Here is a 15847-nt window from a genome sequence, read left to right as displayed (position 1 = left end):
CTTGACGGGTTTGTTTGGGTGACACTGCAGAGGTGGAAGTGATCACTGCGTCCTCACTGACTGGGATTCGGAGGGAGTGAGGTTAAGCGTAAGTAACATCTTTCAAGGGCTTGAGCAAAGGCCAGCTTGCTCCCTGAGATCTCAGCTGCTGGCCTGGAGACCTCTTTGTCAGCAGCACCCGGCTACAGACTGGGTCGCAGGTTTGAGTAGCACATCAAAGACCAAGCCGCTCAGCATCTGGAATCCGGCGAAGGCACCTTCGGTTCTGCAGTGGCTGTTGCCCAGCCTTGTTTCATGGCTGCATAATTCAGGGCTTCCACAGAAGGCACTTTGGAAAAGCTCTTGCAGCTTTCGGGGAAATGCTCGTTTCTCCATCACAAGTGAGTAAATTAGGAAAGTGGGCCTTCAGTGACATGAATCAGACCTGTGTGTGTCAGCAGGACGGGCCCAGGGGCCCCACTGTGCCTGTGGAAGCAGTCTCTGGAGGTGTCTGGGCCTAGGGTCAAGAGGTCACAGGACGACGACAGCTCCTTCCAGAGGTGATTGGTTGCCACAGTCCTGAGGAGAGAATCGGATGAGTCTGCGCTGTTGTCATAGTCAGGGTCCCCGAGCTGAGCAGGGCTCAGGGAGCAGGGCCAGGCGGCCCTCGGTGCCAGCAGGATGGGCACATGGATATGCACCTTTGCCGGGAGGGCGGGCTCCCCGGAGCTGTGCACCGTGCACTGTCAGATTCCAGGACCGTGGTTCCTTGTCAGGAGAAGTCCTAGGCAGGAAGTCAGTTGCCGAGAGAGTTGGAGAGACGCAGGGGCAGATGGGACAGACAGATCCCTCCTCGGTTCCAGCAGCATCCTGGTAGAAGGCAAAACGTTCTCTGGCTTGAAGGGGCACTTACAAGGGTGTTTTAATCATGGTGGAATCCAAGCCAAGGACGGCATTTTATATTCAGTGCTGGAAAGGTATTTTCTGTCAACAGTCGAAGGTCATCCCTTCTCTGGAACAACAGTCTTTTCCCAGAAATGAAGGATATAGAATTCTAATGTTGCTCAAACAACAGAAGAACATGCAGAGTATGAGTGTTTATGTGGAAATCGAGAGGAGAGGGCCGCAAGTGTTCGGCCCTGTTCTGAGTGCGAGCTGGGGTATTGATAAAACTCTGGGAGGGAAGTTGTGCCCTCACATACACACATGCATAAGGGAGATAAATTTATATTAGAGAAATAGAAAATGTAACTGAGCTGATTCTCTACAAAAGTAGATAAAAATTAAATATTTCAACTAGTGTCATCATTCTTTCTAGCCAGAAGCACCATGTCTGGTAAACATACTATTGAATTTTGTTTAACCAGAGCCCCTTTCAGAACGCTAAAGCTCTTTAGTACAGTTAACAAAACAGGACGCAATTACAGGAGCACTGTGGCTAAATTATATCACAGCAGGCCCCTTCACTGGTATTTGAAGATTTCATTAAAAAAAAAAAATAGCCTAGTCTTCTTTGATAACAGTGTTTACTTGAACAATTTTGACCAAATACTTTTTTTTCCACCAAGGCAGAGGAAAACTAATTGCTTCGTGATGTGGCTGTTTCTGAGTGAGTTCAGAAATCCTGTTGGTAACCTCTTTTAAAAGCCGTGGATGCAGGCAGTGGGGTGACGCCCATCAGATGATGTGTCTGCGATGTCAGGCTATTTATCATTGTACAACCATAAAGCCTTTGTAGTAGTTTCAGCTCCCAAACAGCGGACAAGTAGAAGTGTTTCCTGTTTTCCCAAATCGGGGTGTGGCCTGAAGTCTGGCTTTGACCCCGTCACTCACGTTTCAAAGAAGCAGCCAAAGGAGAGCTCTATCGTTTTAGGTCCCCTCCCCGGAGTTCGATCTGTGAGCAGCACAGCCTTCGTCGGAACGTGGAGTCGAGCGGGCTGGTGCTTCGTGACGACGGTGCCCTGCAGCGCCCCTGTCCTCCTGACCTCGCGTGGTAGCAGAGCGCCACTGCGGGTGAGCACACGCGGCTGCCAGGCGGCACACCTGGCTTCGCAGCACAGGGACAGCGAGGCCAGGAAAGCACACAGCGATCGGGCAGCTCTGTGCCACGGGACGGGGACGGGCCCCGGGTGCGGAGCCCCAGAGCGTGCGGTCAGCATCTCCTCCGCTTCTGTTAGTCTCAGAGCTCAAAGTCCCTTCGACGTAAACTGTTCTCCCTCTGACCACCTGGGCAAGTGTTTCTCTTCCCTTTGAACTTAAGAAGATCTCTGCCCAGTTTTTAAGCTGAACAGAATGGGCAGCCACCGGACCCAGTGCTGCTAAGCCACACTGTCCACGTTAACGGTCAGGGAATCCTGCCCGAGCTTTTGCTGGGCGCTGGCAGCCAGAAGCCCTGAGGTCGCTGATCGTGAGTGGGGGAAATCGGCCTGTACCCGCACGTGGCACTTAATGCGTTTTCCGACTCGGAAAACCCTTGCGGTTGCTATGGTGCGTCTCAGGTGATCTTCAGCCCGCAGAAAGGGGCTCATGATGGTAACATCAGTCAGATGGACGAGCTCCTTAAGCTGCCAGTCACACGGGCGCGCGATCACCCTCCACTCGCAGCAGTGACAACGGTGATCTTAATGCCGTAAGAGTAAATGAAACGGTAGAAAGCCTAAAAAATTAATCGATATTTGAACTGGTTTTTAAAAATAGGTTTGAAAAGAAATATGTTGCCAATTCAGGGACAGTTTTTAGTGTTGCTGCCACGGGAACTAGTTAGATTGAGCAGTGCATGTCTTTAGTGGCTATAGAAGGAAATTACTGGGAGATTCCGTTGGTGCCTAAACAGCATCAGTGCAGAAACCCAGAATGAAGACAGGAAAACTGCCTGGGGCCAGATAAAGATGAGACAGTGCCTTTCAAAGCAAAGACTTTTCAGCTGTTAAAATTTACATAACAGAGTTGTTTTTCAACATATATAAAATCACATCTTCCCAGTGGGGCCCAGAAGCAAGAGAGTCTCTTTTGGGTCCTTTATCTACCAATAAATTTAAAGTTCTTCCCTGCACCAGGACAATTTTCAAAAAGAAGGGAAATCGGAAGCTGGTTTTGCAAGACATGTTTCGAAAACCTCCCTCTTACAAGTTAAATTTCCCCTGAATAACTAGGTAATGTAAACACAGAGACCTGTGCCAGCAGCACGTGAACAACACTTCACTGGGAAGTTTATTTTGGAAGGTGCTGTTCCTGCACACTGCGCAGCCCCCTGCTGGGCTCAGAACTGTGCCAGGTGGTGCCCCAGGGCCTGAGAGGTGGCCTCTGACCCTCATGGGCGGCCTGGCTGTGAGCAGCCCCCTCTTGACGTTCCACCATGCGTGGGACTGTGTGGGGAGACCGGCTCCCCATGGCCCTGTGAGGGGAGTATGCACTGTGTCCCCTGAGTGCATTCCCCACCCCTGCCAGCGCTGGCCGTGTCTGCCACAGGAGGATAAGAAAACACCCTGAAGAAGTGCAGAATCATTAGTTGCTATTCCAGTATTACACAGAGTCCTCCAGAAAATGCGCACCCATTTAAGTGTTTCTTTTCCTGAAGTACCTATACATTTTGTTGTAGACATTTCTGTACTTCAGAATCAGTGTTTCTTGTAATACTTCATAAATATTACTTTTTGTAAGCTATTTCTAAATACCTCCTTTTAATGCATTGTATCATCATTATGTCCAGACAGTAATTTTTTTGAGACAAGGCCTTGCTGTGGAGTTCAGGACGGCCTTGAACTCACTAGGTGTCCCTTGCTGGCCTCGAATTCATGGCAGTCCTACTGCCCGAGCCTCCTAAGTATCAAGATTACAGGTGTGCAGCACCTCATCTGGCCCAGATAATTGCTTAAACTGCTATCTGTGGTACACAGAAGGAATACTTCCAGAGTGTCACGTGCTACGGATTCTAGCATGAGAGTAGGTGTTCTGCTTCCCTACTAATGTATAATTTTAAGAGCAGTTATTTTAGAAGGTTTTTTTGTTTTTGTTTTTGAGGGTACGGGGATTGAACCCCAGGGCCTGATGTATGCCAGGCAAGCACTCTGCCACCGAGCCACATCCGTAGCTGTAGGAGTATTTATAATAGCAAATTTCCTATCATGTATGATACTTTATAATCAATCTATTTTAACTTATAAATTATAACTCATAGTACTTCAGTTAAGAGAGTAGTGGTTTCTGGGCCTAAGTTAAAAAGTTCTACAGCTTTCCCTTTGATATGTCTTTATTCATAATTGCAAACCTGGAAGCACCCAAGCCGTCCTGTTGGTCAGCAGGGGACCAGACGATGGACTGGGCCCGTGCAGACAAAGGAGTGTTCGTGCCAGGAGTGAGCCAGCAAGCCAGACGGCGTGGGCTGCCTTACATGCCGTCACCAGTGAAGAAGCCAGTTCCGCCCCGCGGCAGCAAACGCGTTGGTGTTTGCCAGCAGGCAGGAGAAGTTGCACTGGAAGACACAGCAGGAGCTGTGGGGCAGGAAGAGTCCTTCAGGTCGTAGTGCAAACGAGCCATTCTGCGGGTGTCAGAACCCATCAAGCGCGCAACACTGAGGTGAGCCCCGAGGCACACCAGGGCCTCGGCTGGCTGTGCTGTGGCTGGCGCTGCCTCTCTCTGCCTGATGTGCAGGGGAGAAGGCTGTGTTCACATAGACACAGGGTGCAGGGGCACTGGGAACCTCCTGTTTAGCATTGCTGAGACCTTAAAGCTGCTCCAAAAGGTTTATTTGGAAAATACACAGAAATTAAAGAAAAAAAGGAAACACACCCTGACACTGAAGAAGATGGCCTGATTCTCTAGGTAGTTGGCTGACTAAAAAAATAAAATGTGTGTGTAAAAGTTAACTATCCCTGAGTTTTGCTCAATTTTACACAATTCAAACTAGTTCTTTTTCACAGATTGGAGCTTTTGTAATTACTGGCTTTACTATTCATAGCTAGTATTATTGATGTTTTTAATGGCTTTGCAGTGTTTTTTGAAATTTAAAAATGCAATCTAAAAGCTAAAAGTTTAATCTTTATGAACTTGACAAATACATAAATAAATCCCTAAAGGATAATGTATTTCAATTTTTGCACAGTCGCTTCATATCCCGTGGGAAGGTAGGAAAATGGAGTTGCGGAGTGGTGCTTGTGGGTTGAGAATGTGTGGACTTGCGTTTTTATTGTGAATATAAGAACCAAAAAAAGATGGTTGGGGTGAAATGTCCCTGAGAACAGCGTTTGCTTTCTAGAGAGTGGCTTTCTGGTTTCGTCAGTCAAAAGGGGCTCCCTGGCATCCCCACGGTGGTGCGATGCCCCCCGGATGCCGAGGCAGGTGGGTTGCTGAAGGGCCAGCATCCAACCTGGGCTCGGGGCCATACAGGGCCAGCTGGTGGCCCCAGCCCCACATGGCCCACACAAGGCCGAGCGAGGTTAGTCTAATAAATACAGCATTATTGTTAATTAGAATCAGTGAGGTAAACCAAAGGAAAGTCCTGAGCTAAGCTTTTAAACTCAAGTGAAAACTTTGGCATTAGAGACCAATGCTATGAACCACAAGTGGACATTTTGGTGGGGAGATAATGCGAGTGACAAACCTATAGCTTTCACGGTAGCTGTTTCATGAGAAGAAAATGTTCTCAATGGTAGAGGCCAGCATGCTGGATGTTTGGCATGTGGACAAGGCCTTTTCCAGCCCCTCGTTTCTGAGAGGCTGTGTTACCATCCCAGTGAGCATTTGAGAGAAATGTACTCATGTAACTATCAAGTGCTTCATATTCTTTCTTTTTTTCTCTCTCTCTTTTTCTTCATTTTGCTTTTCTTTGTGTGTTTTGTTTTGGTTTTTGTCATGAACCCTCTCCCTTTTGGTCATAGAGAAAAAGTTCTATAAATTGTCAGACCTTGGTCATAAAGAAAGAACCATTAAATGCACATGTTCAGTTTTTCTTTTTTAGCTACAACCAGCTCCATGGCTTTTTCTTAGGAGAATGGGATACTTCTTAGAAACAGGTCAATCTGTCCTCTGGAAGTAACAATTATTAAAATTTTCATTTTTTAAAGATCTGGCTTTATTAGTAGGCACCTGAATCTTTCCAAAGAAATTGCCATTGCTATCCACTCGTTCATTCCACTGGGGAATTAATGCTCAGTGGCCCATTAAAATTCATGCAGTAGCGTTAAATAATTACTCCTGCTTTCTGTAGCTCCTGTTGGCTTAAAAACGTCTATTGAAATTGGCTGTGGAGGAATTCAGGCCATCCAGATCTGAAGAGGATCCACACATCACATCCACTCTTGAAGAGGCAGCTGAGGGACGCACAGCTCCTCGGCAGCTGGGAGGAGGGAGAGGAAGGCCTTGGCTGCCCTTGTCCTCGTGTGCTGACCACCTTGGGGCCCATAGCTGTGGGCTGTGGAGCCTGCAGCTCAGGCCGGGAGAACTGGAAACGGGAGAAGGACCTGCTTCTCATAGGCCTGCAGTGGCCTGTGACAAGTGTTGGTTCAGCAGGGGGGAGCCGGCCATGGGGGGCCTGACCAGTCCGACCTGCTCAGGGCCGCTCTCCCTCTGGGCTCTGAACAGCGGAGCCCTGGGGAGAATCTGCAGGAGGAGCTCTGCAGCCTGGTTTCGCTTCTGGGCAGTGCACACCTCAGCCTTCTCAGTTTCCAGCCCTGAGGGTGCATGAGGAGGAAGGGGTAACAAACAGATCAGGTGCCCTTTGCAGGCAGCATGGAAGGTGTCAGGCACAGCGGAGACAAGATCCCTGCAGCTTCCAACTCTGAAACGCAGAGGGAGGGCGACTCTTAGTTTTGTTTGGTTTTCTTTCTGGTGCCGGGGATTGAACTCAAGTCAGCTCGTGGGCTTGCTAGCAAGGCCCTGCACTGCGGAGCTACAGCACAGCCCTGTCCATCCATTCTTCGCTCCTTTGTTCATTCATTCATTCAATTTGCGTGTTATGATAAGGTCTCAGTAAACTGCCCGGGCTTTGTGCTTGGCGATCCTCCTGCTTCAGCCTCTGGGTCCCTGGGATTACAGGAGGCCTGCGCCGCCGTTCCCCGCTGCTCTCGTGGCTTAATTTGTACAGCAGAGTACTTAAGATTCTAAATGTGAGACTGGCGCCCAGGTGGAACTTGGGGTTGTGCACAAGGCTTCCAGCATCTCAGTCCCGAGGGCTCAGGGGACCTTGCTGGGAGGACAGGCCTAGGAGAGGACGTGGCTCAGCCGGGGCACGGGGTGTGTGTCCATTTCCACCTTAGCCGGTGGATTCTTTTAAAAGGGGCTTTGGTTGGGGCCTCAGTTTTGGCTACGTGTCCTGTCCCGTCCTGTCCGGTGTGCATGGACCCCGCCTCAGTTCCTGCATGCCCGTTGGTTTTGCCCCTTTTCTGAGTCCGCGGCTGAGCAGTGACTCGGCAGAACTGGCAGTGGGGTGAAAGTGGCCCCGAGGGTCCAGTGCCCCTGCAGGAGCATCTCAGGTGAACAGCAGGGCCTTTACAGGTCAGTGTGTCCCCGCAGCTGCTCCTCCTCAGCCCACAGCCGGTGCTGCCCCAGCCATACTTCCTGTCCTGGCGCGGTTGGTGCTCGGGAAGGAGATTGTCCCTGTGACCTTGAGGAAGGGGTCTGGGTACCAGAAGGAGAAGGAGCGAGGCCTGCACTTCCGCACTGGGAGGAGGGGGCAGTGCAGCTGAAGAGCTCTCCTGCGATGTGGAGGACCCAGAAGCGGTCCCTATGGAGAGGACTGGGGTGCGGGTCCCCTGTGGAGGTTGCTCCCGGTCTCAGTGACCTCTCTGCCTGTGAGGAGAGGGCTCAGTGCGTGGCATGTAACTGACGACATCAGGCTGCCTCCTGGGGCGCTCCGCGTGCTGTCACCTCCAGGCGACATTGGCCTCTTTTCGCTCCTGTCCCATTAATTCTCCTCTCCACTCGCGGTCAGTAAATCAGGAGCCGCTGTCCTCCCAAAGCCTGGAGGAGCCCCAGGAGGTGGCGCCGTGGACAGGGTCAGCCGCACCACTGGGTGGGCCCCACTGCAGCAGGGCCAGGTTTTCACTCCTGAGCAGCTGGCAAGGCAGTGTGTTTAAAATTATCCTTAGGAAGATACTGTTATTTTTTAAATACCTTATATTTTAAAGAGCAACTTTAGGTTCACAACAGGATTGAGCAAAAATGCAGAAAGTGGCCCGGTCTCCCTGTCCCGCCTGCAGGGCTGCACCTGACTCAGCTTTTAATGGTAAGAAAGTGGAGGTTTGAGGGCTCAGACCTTAGCAGGCAGGGCTGGGGCTCCTTCTGGTCCTTGGAGTCTTTGGGACACTGGGGGAGCAGAGCAGCAGGTGGCCACACAGCAGTCTCCTGGCCCCTGTGTAGAGCTTCTTGTCCCCCAGACAGCCAGATAACTGAGCGAGAGCATGTGAGGGTCGGGCTGTGAGTTGATTCCCTGAAGTTACCTAGTGTCCTGCCCCTCCTCCCATTTCCAGTTCTACCAAGACTGCAAGGAAGGAAGGAGGAAGGAACAGCGACTGTTGTTCTGGAAGTTCGAGAAATTACTTCACATGACAAGTCATTTCTGCAGTTTGGTAGAAACCAACGTCAGGCTTTTATTTCAGTGCTGTGCAAACCGTCACCCCAAATGTGACCCTAATGCGGTGGCACAGGGCTCCCCGCCCCAGCAGTCGGCGACTCCACTGATCTCCCCGTGGACCTGGCCTGGGCTTGGCCTGGCGTGGACCTGCAGGTCACTGCCCCAGCCTCTCTCGCCAGAGAGCCACCCACAGGCTGCCCCGTAGTACGCCAGGAACGGCCTGGTTCCTGCTGGGGACCGAGCTCCATTCGTGTGCATCTTGCTGTGTGACACGGCCACACAGAGGCTGCCTGTACCTCAGGCGACACAGGCACTGCGCTATGGACACCCACGCCGCTCGGACCCCAGAGACCCCGCGGTCCACTGAGCAACACTCCACTCCCAAGCCCTGTATCCTGTCCCTCTCCGGCCATCCCCCGGGAGCTCCCCTGCCCCCTCTTAGTGCCCACCTCCAGGTGCCCTTCAGTGAGGAGTGCCCTCCCTGGCCCTGTGCAGTGCACCCCATAGCGAGCGTGTTGGGCGCGCCTGCCTGGGAATCCCCAGCCCCGGGTCAGCCCGCCGGGTCTGCAGCAAACCCTGTGCAAGGTCAGCGTCCCAGCTGAGGCTTCGGACGCCCTAGATGAGTGGGTGAGCGTTTAGCACTCAGTATGACACGTGGCCTCCAACTTGAGAAGGACCCTCTCTCTCTGCCTCTTGGATACCAGTTAGCTGTGTATCTTTAAATGTATAGACTTGTAAAGAGTCCGTGTACCATCTCGATTTGCCTGGCTTCTTGTTTGTCTGTGCCTCCCATGCGTATGTTACCAGTTAAAATTGGGGAACTCACGGTTCCAAAGATCAAAGACATGTTTAGGTTCCCGGCAAGAGTAATTACAGTACCTCTCACGTGGGGCACTCCGGGTGTCCGGCACTGCATCCAGCCTCCGCTGCGATGTTTTTCCTTGCACCTCGCCCAGCCAGGGTGGCTTTCTTGGCTCCCGTTTGGTGAGGGCGGCAGGAGGCCCAGGAGGTAACGGCCTCTCTGGGAGGCCTGTGGCTGTTGCAGGCTTGGCTATGAGGTGTATACAGTGGGCTGCTCTTCTCCAGTCTACCCTCAGGTGGGAGTTACTCCCGAGTAATCCGGAGGGTTTTCTGTCAGGACCCGGGAAGAAAGCTGCTGTCTCTGAGGTTGGTAGCCACTGGAGAAGAAGGAAGTGCATCAGCATCTGGGACTCTGCACCATTGCCAGTGGTCCTCCAGACACTGTGCAGACTAAAGCACACATGGCCAAGCGCACACGGTGGCTGCCACCTGTCTCCGCCTCGCAGCCTGCACCTCCTGTTGTCTCCTTTCCCTCTCTCCCTCAAGATTCCGCAGCCTCATGCCTCCTGGCGGGCCCTGCTGTGTGTCTGCGCCTGCCCGGCTCCCTGGCTCCACACTGTCTGCCTGGCTGGGTTTACACAGCCCTGGGTGGAGAAGATGCCCGGTCCGCCCAGCTCCACCCCTGTCGTGAACACCACACACCAGGCCGGTGGCCTGGAGCATCGAGTGGGGCCGATTATGTGGTAGCAGCTGTGGACGCTGGGTCGGACCCCGGAAGGGGCTGTCAGTGGGACTTGAGCTTGCAGGCTCCTGATGGGCAGTAAAAGCCCATCAGCTTGGTCCAACCAGCCTGGCCATGACGGAGGTTTTCAGAAAGTTTAGTGCACCTATTATGAAGAGATCAAAGTAGATGATTAAAGCTTCAGCAAATAGAAATGTTTGCTAATAAGAGCTCTAGCAACCCCAGACACACAAGTTAGGAAGGCTGAGGAAAACCAAGCGTGTCTCTTTCCACTGTCCTTGGTTACATTGGACATAACACTGAAAACAAATTGTTAGGTACAACGATAGAGTTGTGTAGCATTCGATTAAGTTCCTGTAGGTATAAACTTTACTGGCCATGGAGGAGGGCTTTGAGTGTGCACACGTGGTCTGTAGGATGATAAGTGAGGAGGAGTCCACCCCTTCCTTTCTAGTCCTGTGCAGCTTGTTATTCGGGCAGGAGACACTTAGTAAATGACACTGCAACTACTTGGCCCGGTGTCAGTGAAAAGAAAGTCCAGATCAAAGGGTCTTTTCTGTCCGCAGAGAATCCCAGAGAAGTAAGTGCTAGTTCCTACCTATCTTACGCCATAGCTCCATTTCTGGGTCGGGGGATTGCTGCTGAGAAGTGTGCCTGGTTCTGTCCCCATGGTGTGTCAGTGCCACTGTTCTTCACACCAGCGCCGATGAGAAACGCAGGACAGACACCTCAGCTCACCTGTTCTTACTCTTTCGGGAGAGGCTCAGCATCGCCCTTGAAGCCCTGATCCTCCTCCAGCGTAGGCCTCTTCTAACCCTAACTGAGTTCATGGAAGCTGTAGGACAAAAGTGAGGGGCCCATTCATTGTATGTATGACTAATGAATCCTGTCTCATGGTTGTTCTGTGCCTGTGTACCCACTCACACACACAACACACATTCACACGTCTCAGTCGTTTTAAACCAGCAGGTCACGCTGGGAGGTGACCACAGCCAGTAACGGGGTGGCTGTTTCTCCTCACTGGAGACCTGGAGAAACCTCCCGGACATGCTGTTCAGGACGCTCTGGCCACATTATTTCTTCTTCGGGTTCACCTTTAACTCCCGAACCCTCCTGAGAGGAGGGACCCATTCTGAGAACCGTGTCACCACAGTGTATGGAAATTAGAGGGATTGTCCTCGGGAAGAGGGATGGGAAGGGTTGACACGCACCTCAGAGGGGAGCTGGAGGGTGCACTGGGCGGGCTGCAGATCAAGCACAGCAGGACCTCCGAGTGAGCAGCACCACGCCCTGCCCTGTGGAGAGCCACAGGGTGTCTTAGAGTCTCAGTGCAGTGAGCACTGAGATGAGGCATGGTTAGTTTTTTCTGTTTTATGTCAAGTGTATTCTGCTTTTAAAGTTATCTTTGGAAATTTACTGCACAGAAGAGTTTACCAAACATAGTACAGTTAGTGGAAAAAACAAACAAATCTCAGGTATGGTCTAAGAGTCTCTATGTTTCATGATCCAGTCTTTCAGAGCCCCCTGGTTTCTGTTTTCCGTGTGAATGTGACTGATTTAATATACGGTTTAAAATTTCATAAATGCGTGAGTGCCCTGCCTACCGAGCAGTACACTCTGAGGACACAGGCCACGCCATGGGGAGGTACAGCTGAGGAGTTCGGGAATGCTGAGCCCGCATCTTCAGAGGAGGAAAGAGCCTCACTGTGATCCACTCCTGAGTGTGTGACAGATCAGTGACATTGGACAGATTATAAATAAAGCTACCTGGCCTTCAATCCATGACACTGTCCAGTTAGATTCAGGTGTGAGAAGGAAACTTGTAGACACTACCCTGGGCCGATATCGTCTTGATTTCTGGAAGCACACATGTGTGGCTTTCGCCCTGGAGGACAGGCTGGCTCCTCAGCAATGGACACTGAGGGCTCGAGGCGCGGCATATCTGCAAGTTCCAGGCCTCCATTCGTTCGTCTACTAAACGATGGTAATAAAGCCTATTTCACAGGGTTGTAGTAAAAACTAAATTCTACACCAAAAGCAAACTGAGCAGAGTGCCCAGCAGGTGGGAGCTTCCTGGTGGCTGAGTTGTGGTGAGGGTGGCGAGGGGCGTGGTGTGCGTGGTCAGAGGCTTGGCACAGCGTTCAGGGGCTGGTGAGGCTTCCTGGTGGATAAAGCGGTGTGAGTTCAGTGCAGACTTCCAGTTGTCCCTGGAACGGTGTCTGTGTTATGTGATCCTTTCTAAAACATTTTAAATATGGGGCCTGACTAGAACATTTAGGAACATGTCTGTACTTCGATTATTGTTTCCAAAGGGCAGTAGCATGAAGCAGTTGTAGATGGACAAGTCCCTAATGCTTTTAAGAGAAAATCTACACAAAAATAATTATGTGTGATCTTTGAGGCTTGAAAAAACGTATACAACTAATGTAAGGGATAGAAGTTTGCTTTGAAAAGCATGGACATATATACACACAGGTCCAATTAAAGATATTAAAATATATGGAGTTTTTTTAAAATCTAGGCATAACCTAATCTGCTTTTTATTTCCTGTGGGTATTTCAAAATACTTCTCTATATAGTCATGATCAGAAAACATTAGTGCTTAAAGTGAGAATTTTGAGATTTTTGTCTACGTAACAAGAGATAAAGTAGAAGGAACTTCAGGCAAAAATATAAATTTTAAATGTAGACTCTTACAGATCTAATCTGTTGGGAGACTTGAACAGATAAATGTGGGAATGATTCATCCTTTAGGGATAAGCTAACTTTCTGCTGCTGGGAACTGATGTTTTTAAATGGTATTTTTATTAAATAGGATTAAATGGATTGAAAAAGAAAACTTCTCATTTATCAGCCTAAAAGCGTGGTGTGCGCACGCGATGCACACGTGCTGAGGTTGCTTTCCACGTCAGCGGCCTTTTGAGTCAGACAGGAGCCCGTCCTAACCTTTGGAGTTAGAGCACACGGTCTGTCGGCTGGCCGACCCGCATTCAGACTCTAATCTGGTTTCCACTTCCCCCCAGATGATGAAACATGCCTGGAATAATTACAAGCGCTACGCCTGGGGGTTGAACGAACTGAAGCCCATCTCCAGAGAAGGCCACTCCAGCAGTCTGTTTGGTGAGTAGCTGGCTCCTGCGTCCACCCCGGGCCTGGGCTCACTGTGACCGAGAGTTTGTGTGTGACACTCTTCTCCAGGCCCAGCTGTTGCTAGGAGACCTGGATGCTTGGTGTCCTGATCTCCGTGGCCTCATCGGTGGGTATGGCTGCGGCCCCAGGATTTAAGCTCCTGTGGGGGTCCCTGCCGAGGCGCCTTTGAGGGGCTCAATTTCCTCCTGCAGGGAAGTCATGTGCCGCAGATAGATCGGCCAGGGCTGCTGCACGCAGCATAGGCCGTGGTCCCCGCTGTGGGCACCGTGGAGGAGACAGTGTTGGCATGGCGTGCTGCTCCGTGTCTGTGACCGCACTGTGGCAGAGGTGCTGCTCCATGAAGAAGTGAACTGCAGCTGGTGGGGGCCTCCCAGGGTCAGAGTCCACTGCCCTGGTCCCTCTCTGGTCTCCACACGCTTTGAGCGTGACTCCCAGGATGAAGGCAGAGGAGCCTTCCGTGACCATGGGTCTCACCACACTAGCGGAATGGGCTGAATAAAATCGAGTCCCAGGCTGGAGCTGGCATGCACTGAACACTCGCTGTGTGCGTGATGATGCGTGTGTGTCACGCATGTGCCACGCCTCACTGACTCACTGTCTGCGCACTGCCCTGGCGGAAGGCTGAGCCTGCAGGGCAGTGCTCCCAGCGGCCTGCTGGGCCGGGGCTTGAACTCCCACCCGGTATCGGGGTCTGTGCTCCTGTGCTCTCTGCGGCCGGCGTCAGGGCCTCCATGCCTCTGGTCCCCTCCAGCCCCGGTGTTGACAAGATAGTGCGGGTCTGTGCAGTGTGAGCAACGGCGAGCCAGCAGCAGGGTCGGCGGTCGGACCTGGAAGGCTCCAGGCCGGTCGGGAGTGGGAGGGAGGCGGGGGCTGCGTGGTCACACAGTGGCACACCTGTGCAGACCCAGACGGTGTCACCGGAACAGCCTCCGCAGTGGCTGCAGGCACGTCCGAAGTAGCAGCCAGGCAGAGAGGAACAGAGGGAGCTGGATTCATGCTGAGCCAGCAGCACTATGACCCTAAACAGCACAACCTGGTTTCTGTTTTTCTCTGTGGAAGTTGTTCCATTAAGAAATCGGTTATGTGTTACTTGACCACAATTTTACCAAACAGATTATGTGATTCTCTAAATATATTGATAGTTTCAAGACTTAATGACAATAACTTTAAAAAGTACTAAAGCCTCCTTTGCCTTATTTTATAATTTTCATTGGCTTTTTTCAGTAAAAATGCTTTCCATAATCTAGATAAGAATTTGTTCCTTTAAAAAGTACTTAGGATATTAGCGTAAGGAAATGAACTATTAATCATCAAATGGTATTTATCTGACTGTTTTCCCCGATGAGGATTTTCTCAGTACAACGCCACCAGGGCACAAGGCCGGTGCAGAGAAGAATGGCGCACTGTCCTTCTTGCACACGGGAACTGCACAGCGACCCAGCTGTCTGTAGTCAGTCTCTTCCGCAGGCCAGGGCAGGTGAGGCGGGAGCATGGCAGTCTGTCACCGGGGCTTGGCCCTTAGGCATCTGGTCCTGAGCTCTCTAACCAGGCGTCTCGCTCCAGGCGTCTTTCAGGACGACTTTCTCTCTGGGCTGCTGCTCCCTGTGAGCTTGGAGAGGAAAACTGGTTACTTCATTAACTTAAGAGTTTTAATGAACGTGGGAAATTATCTCAAATACGCAGCATCTCACAGTTCGACTCAAGAAGATGGAACTATAAATCCAGATTTCAGATATAAAAATGATTTCAAACAGAGATATATTTTTGGGTTGTTTTCATTTTTGGAGACAGGGTCTTGCCATGTAGTGTGATCCAGCCCAGGCTGGCCTCGAATTTGCAATGATCCTCCTGTCTCAGCCTCCCACCGTGCTGGGTTGTAGGCATATAATGGGGGCTACGGAAGTCATTTGAAACTTCTCCCATGCAGCTCAAAGGGAGATTTTGTGAACTTGAGTAGCTGTGTTCAGTATAAAGCTAAAGCATAAGAAATCTTTTACTTCAAGCTCTCGATGAGTGAGAAATAAAAATAGGAAGCTGGTATCGTATTTGAAAGTGTTCCTTTGCATATTCCCCTCAGTGCTGACCTGAACCCATAGTTTTACCCCCTAAAAGTTACATTTTAGAGAATTTGAATTACGGTGAAGCGTGGCGTGATATGAGTGCCCGCAGCGCCTGCTCCTGTCACCAGGCGAGCTGTGGAGCTGGTCTGTCTTTCGGAAGTCACGCATTTGCTGTTCTGTTCCTGTGGCCTCCGGAGGGCGGTTGCTCAGTGCAGGGGGACAGGGTGTGTGCCAGGGAACGAGTTCACTCCCGGGGGCAGACGAGGCCCTGGCCCGGCCACCGCACCCTCGCTGCATACCTGTCGGGCCTGCAGCTCCCTGAGGATGGTGGACACGAGTGGGACAGGCCGCTGTGTCTGTGGGGAGGGCCCCATCTGGGGACGCACACCAGGACGGGGCACGGTGAGGACCGGCGGGGGCTGAGCCAGCCAGGCAGGCGGCAGGGCCCCGTCTGGAGCGTGACGGGCACTCAGAACCGAGTGTCCACACCTGCACACTGCAGGTCCCGGCCGGGCCGGAGTTCTCCCAAGTCCACACTGCACAGGT

At 51.5% G+C, this 15847-nt stretch overlaps 1 protein-coding gene across 1 annotated transcript in view; it reads left to right on the top strand.

Moving 5' to 3' along the window:
* The first annotated feature begins 1970 nt into the window (after positions 1–1970).
* The window catches only part of Man1a1 (mannosidase alpha class 1A member 1), a 125194-nt gene continuing 111317 nt past the window's right edge, over positions 1971–15847 (top strand). The window contains exons 1-3 of the mRNA XM_010644948.2: positions 1971–1992; positions 4281–4554; positions 13115–13211. Coding sequence (XP_010643250.1) covers positions 13115–13211 — 97 coding nt within the window. The 5' untranslated portion in view covers positions 1971–1992; positions 4281–4554. The remainder of the gene's footprint in view (positions 1993–4280; positions 4555–13114; positions 13212–15847) is intronic.

This window comes from Fukomys damarensis, unplaced genomic scaffold (genome assembly GCF_012274545.1).
Source record: "Fukomys damarensis isolate Sample0158 unplaced genomic scaffold, DMR_v1.0_HiC HiC_scaffold_14, whole genome shotgun sequence".
In the NCBI taxonomy this organism is placed as follows: Eukaryota; Metazoa; Chordata; class Mammalia; order Rodentia; family Bathyergidae; genus Fukomys; species Fukomys damarensis.
This window is presented reverse-complemented; position numbering and strand designations above follow the sequence as displayed.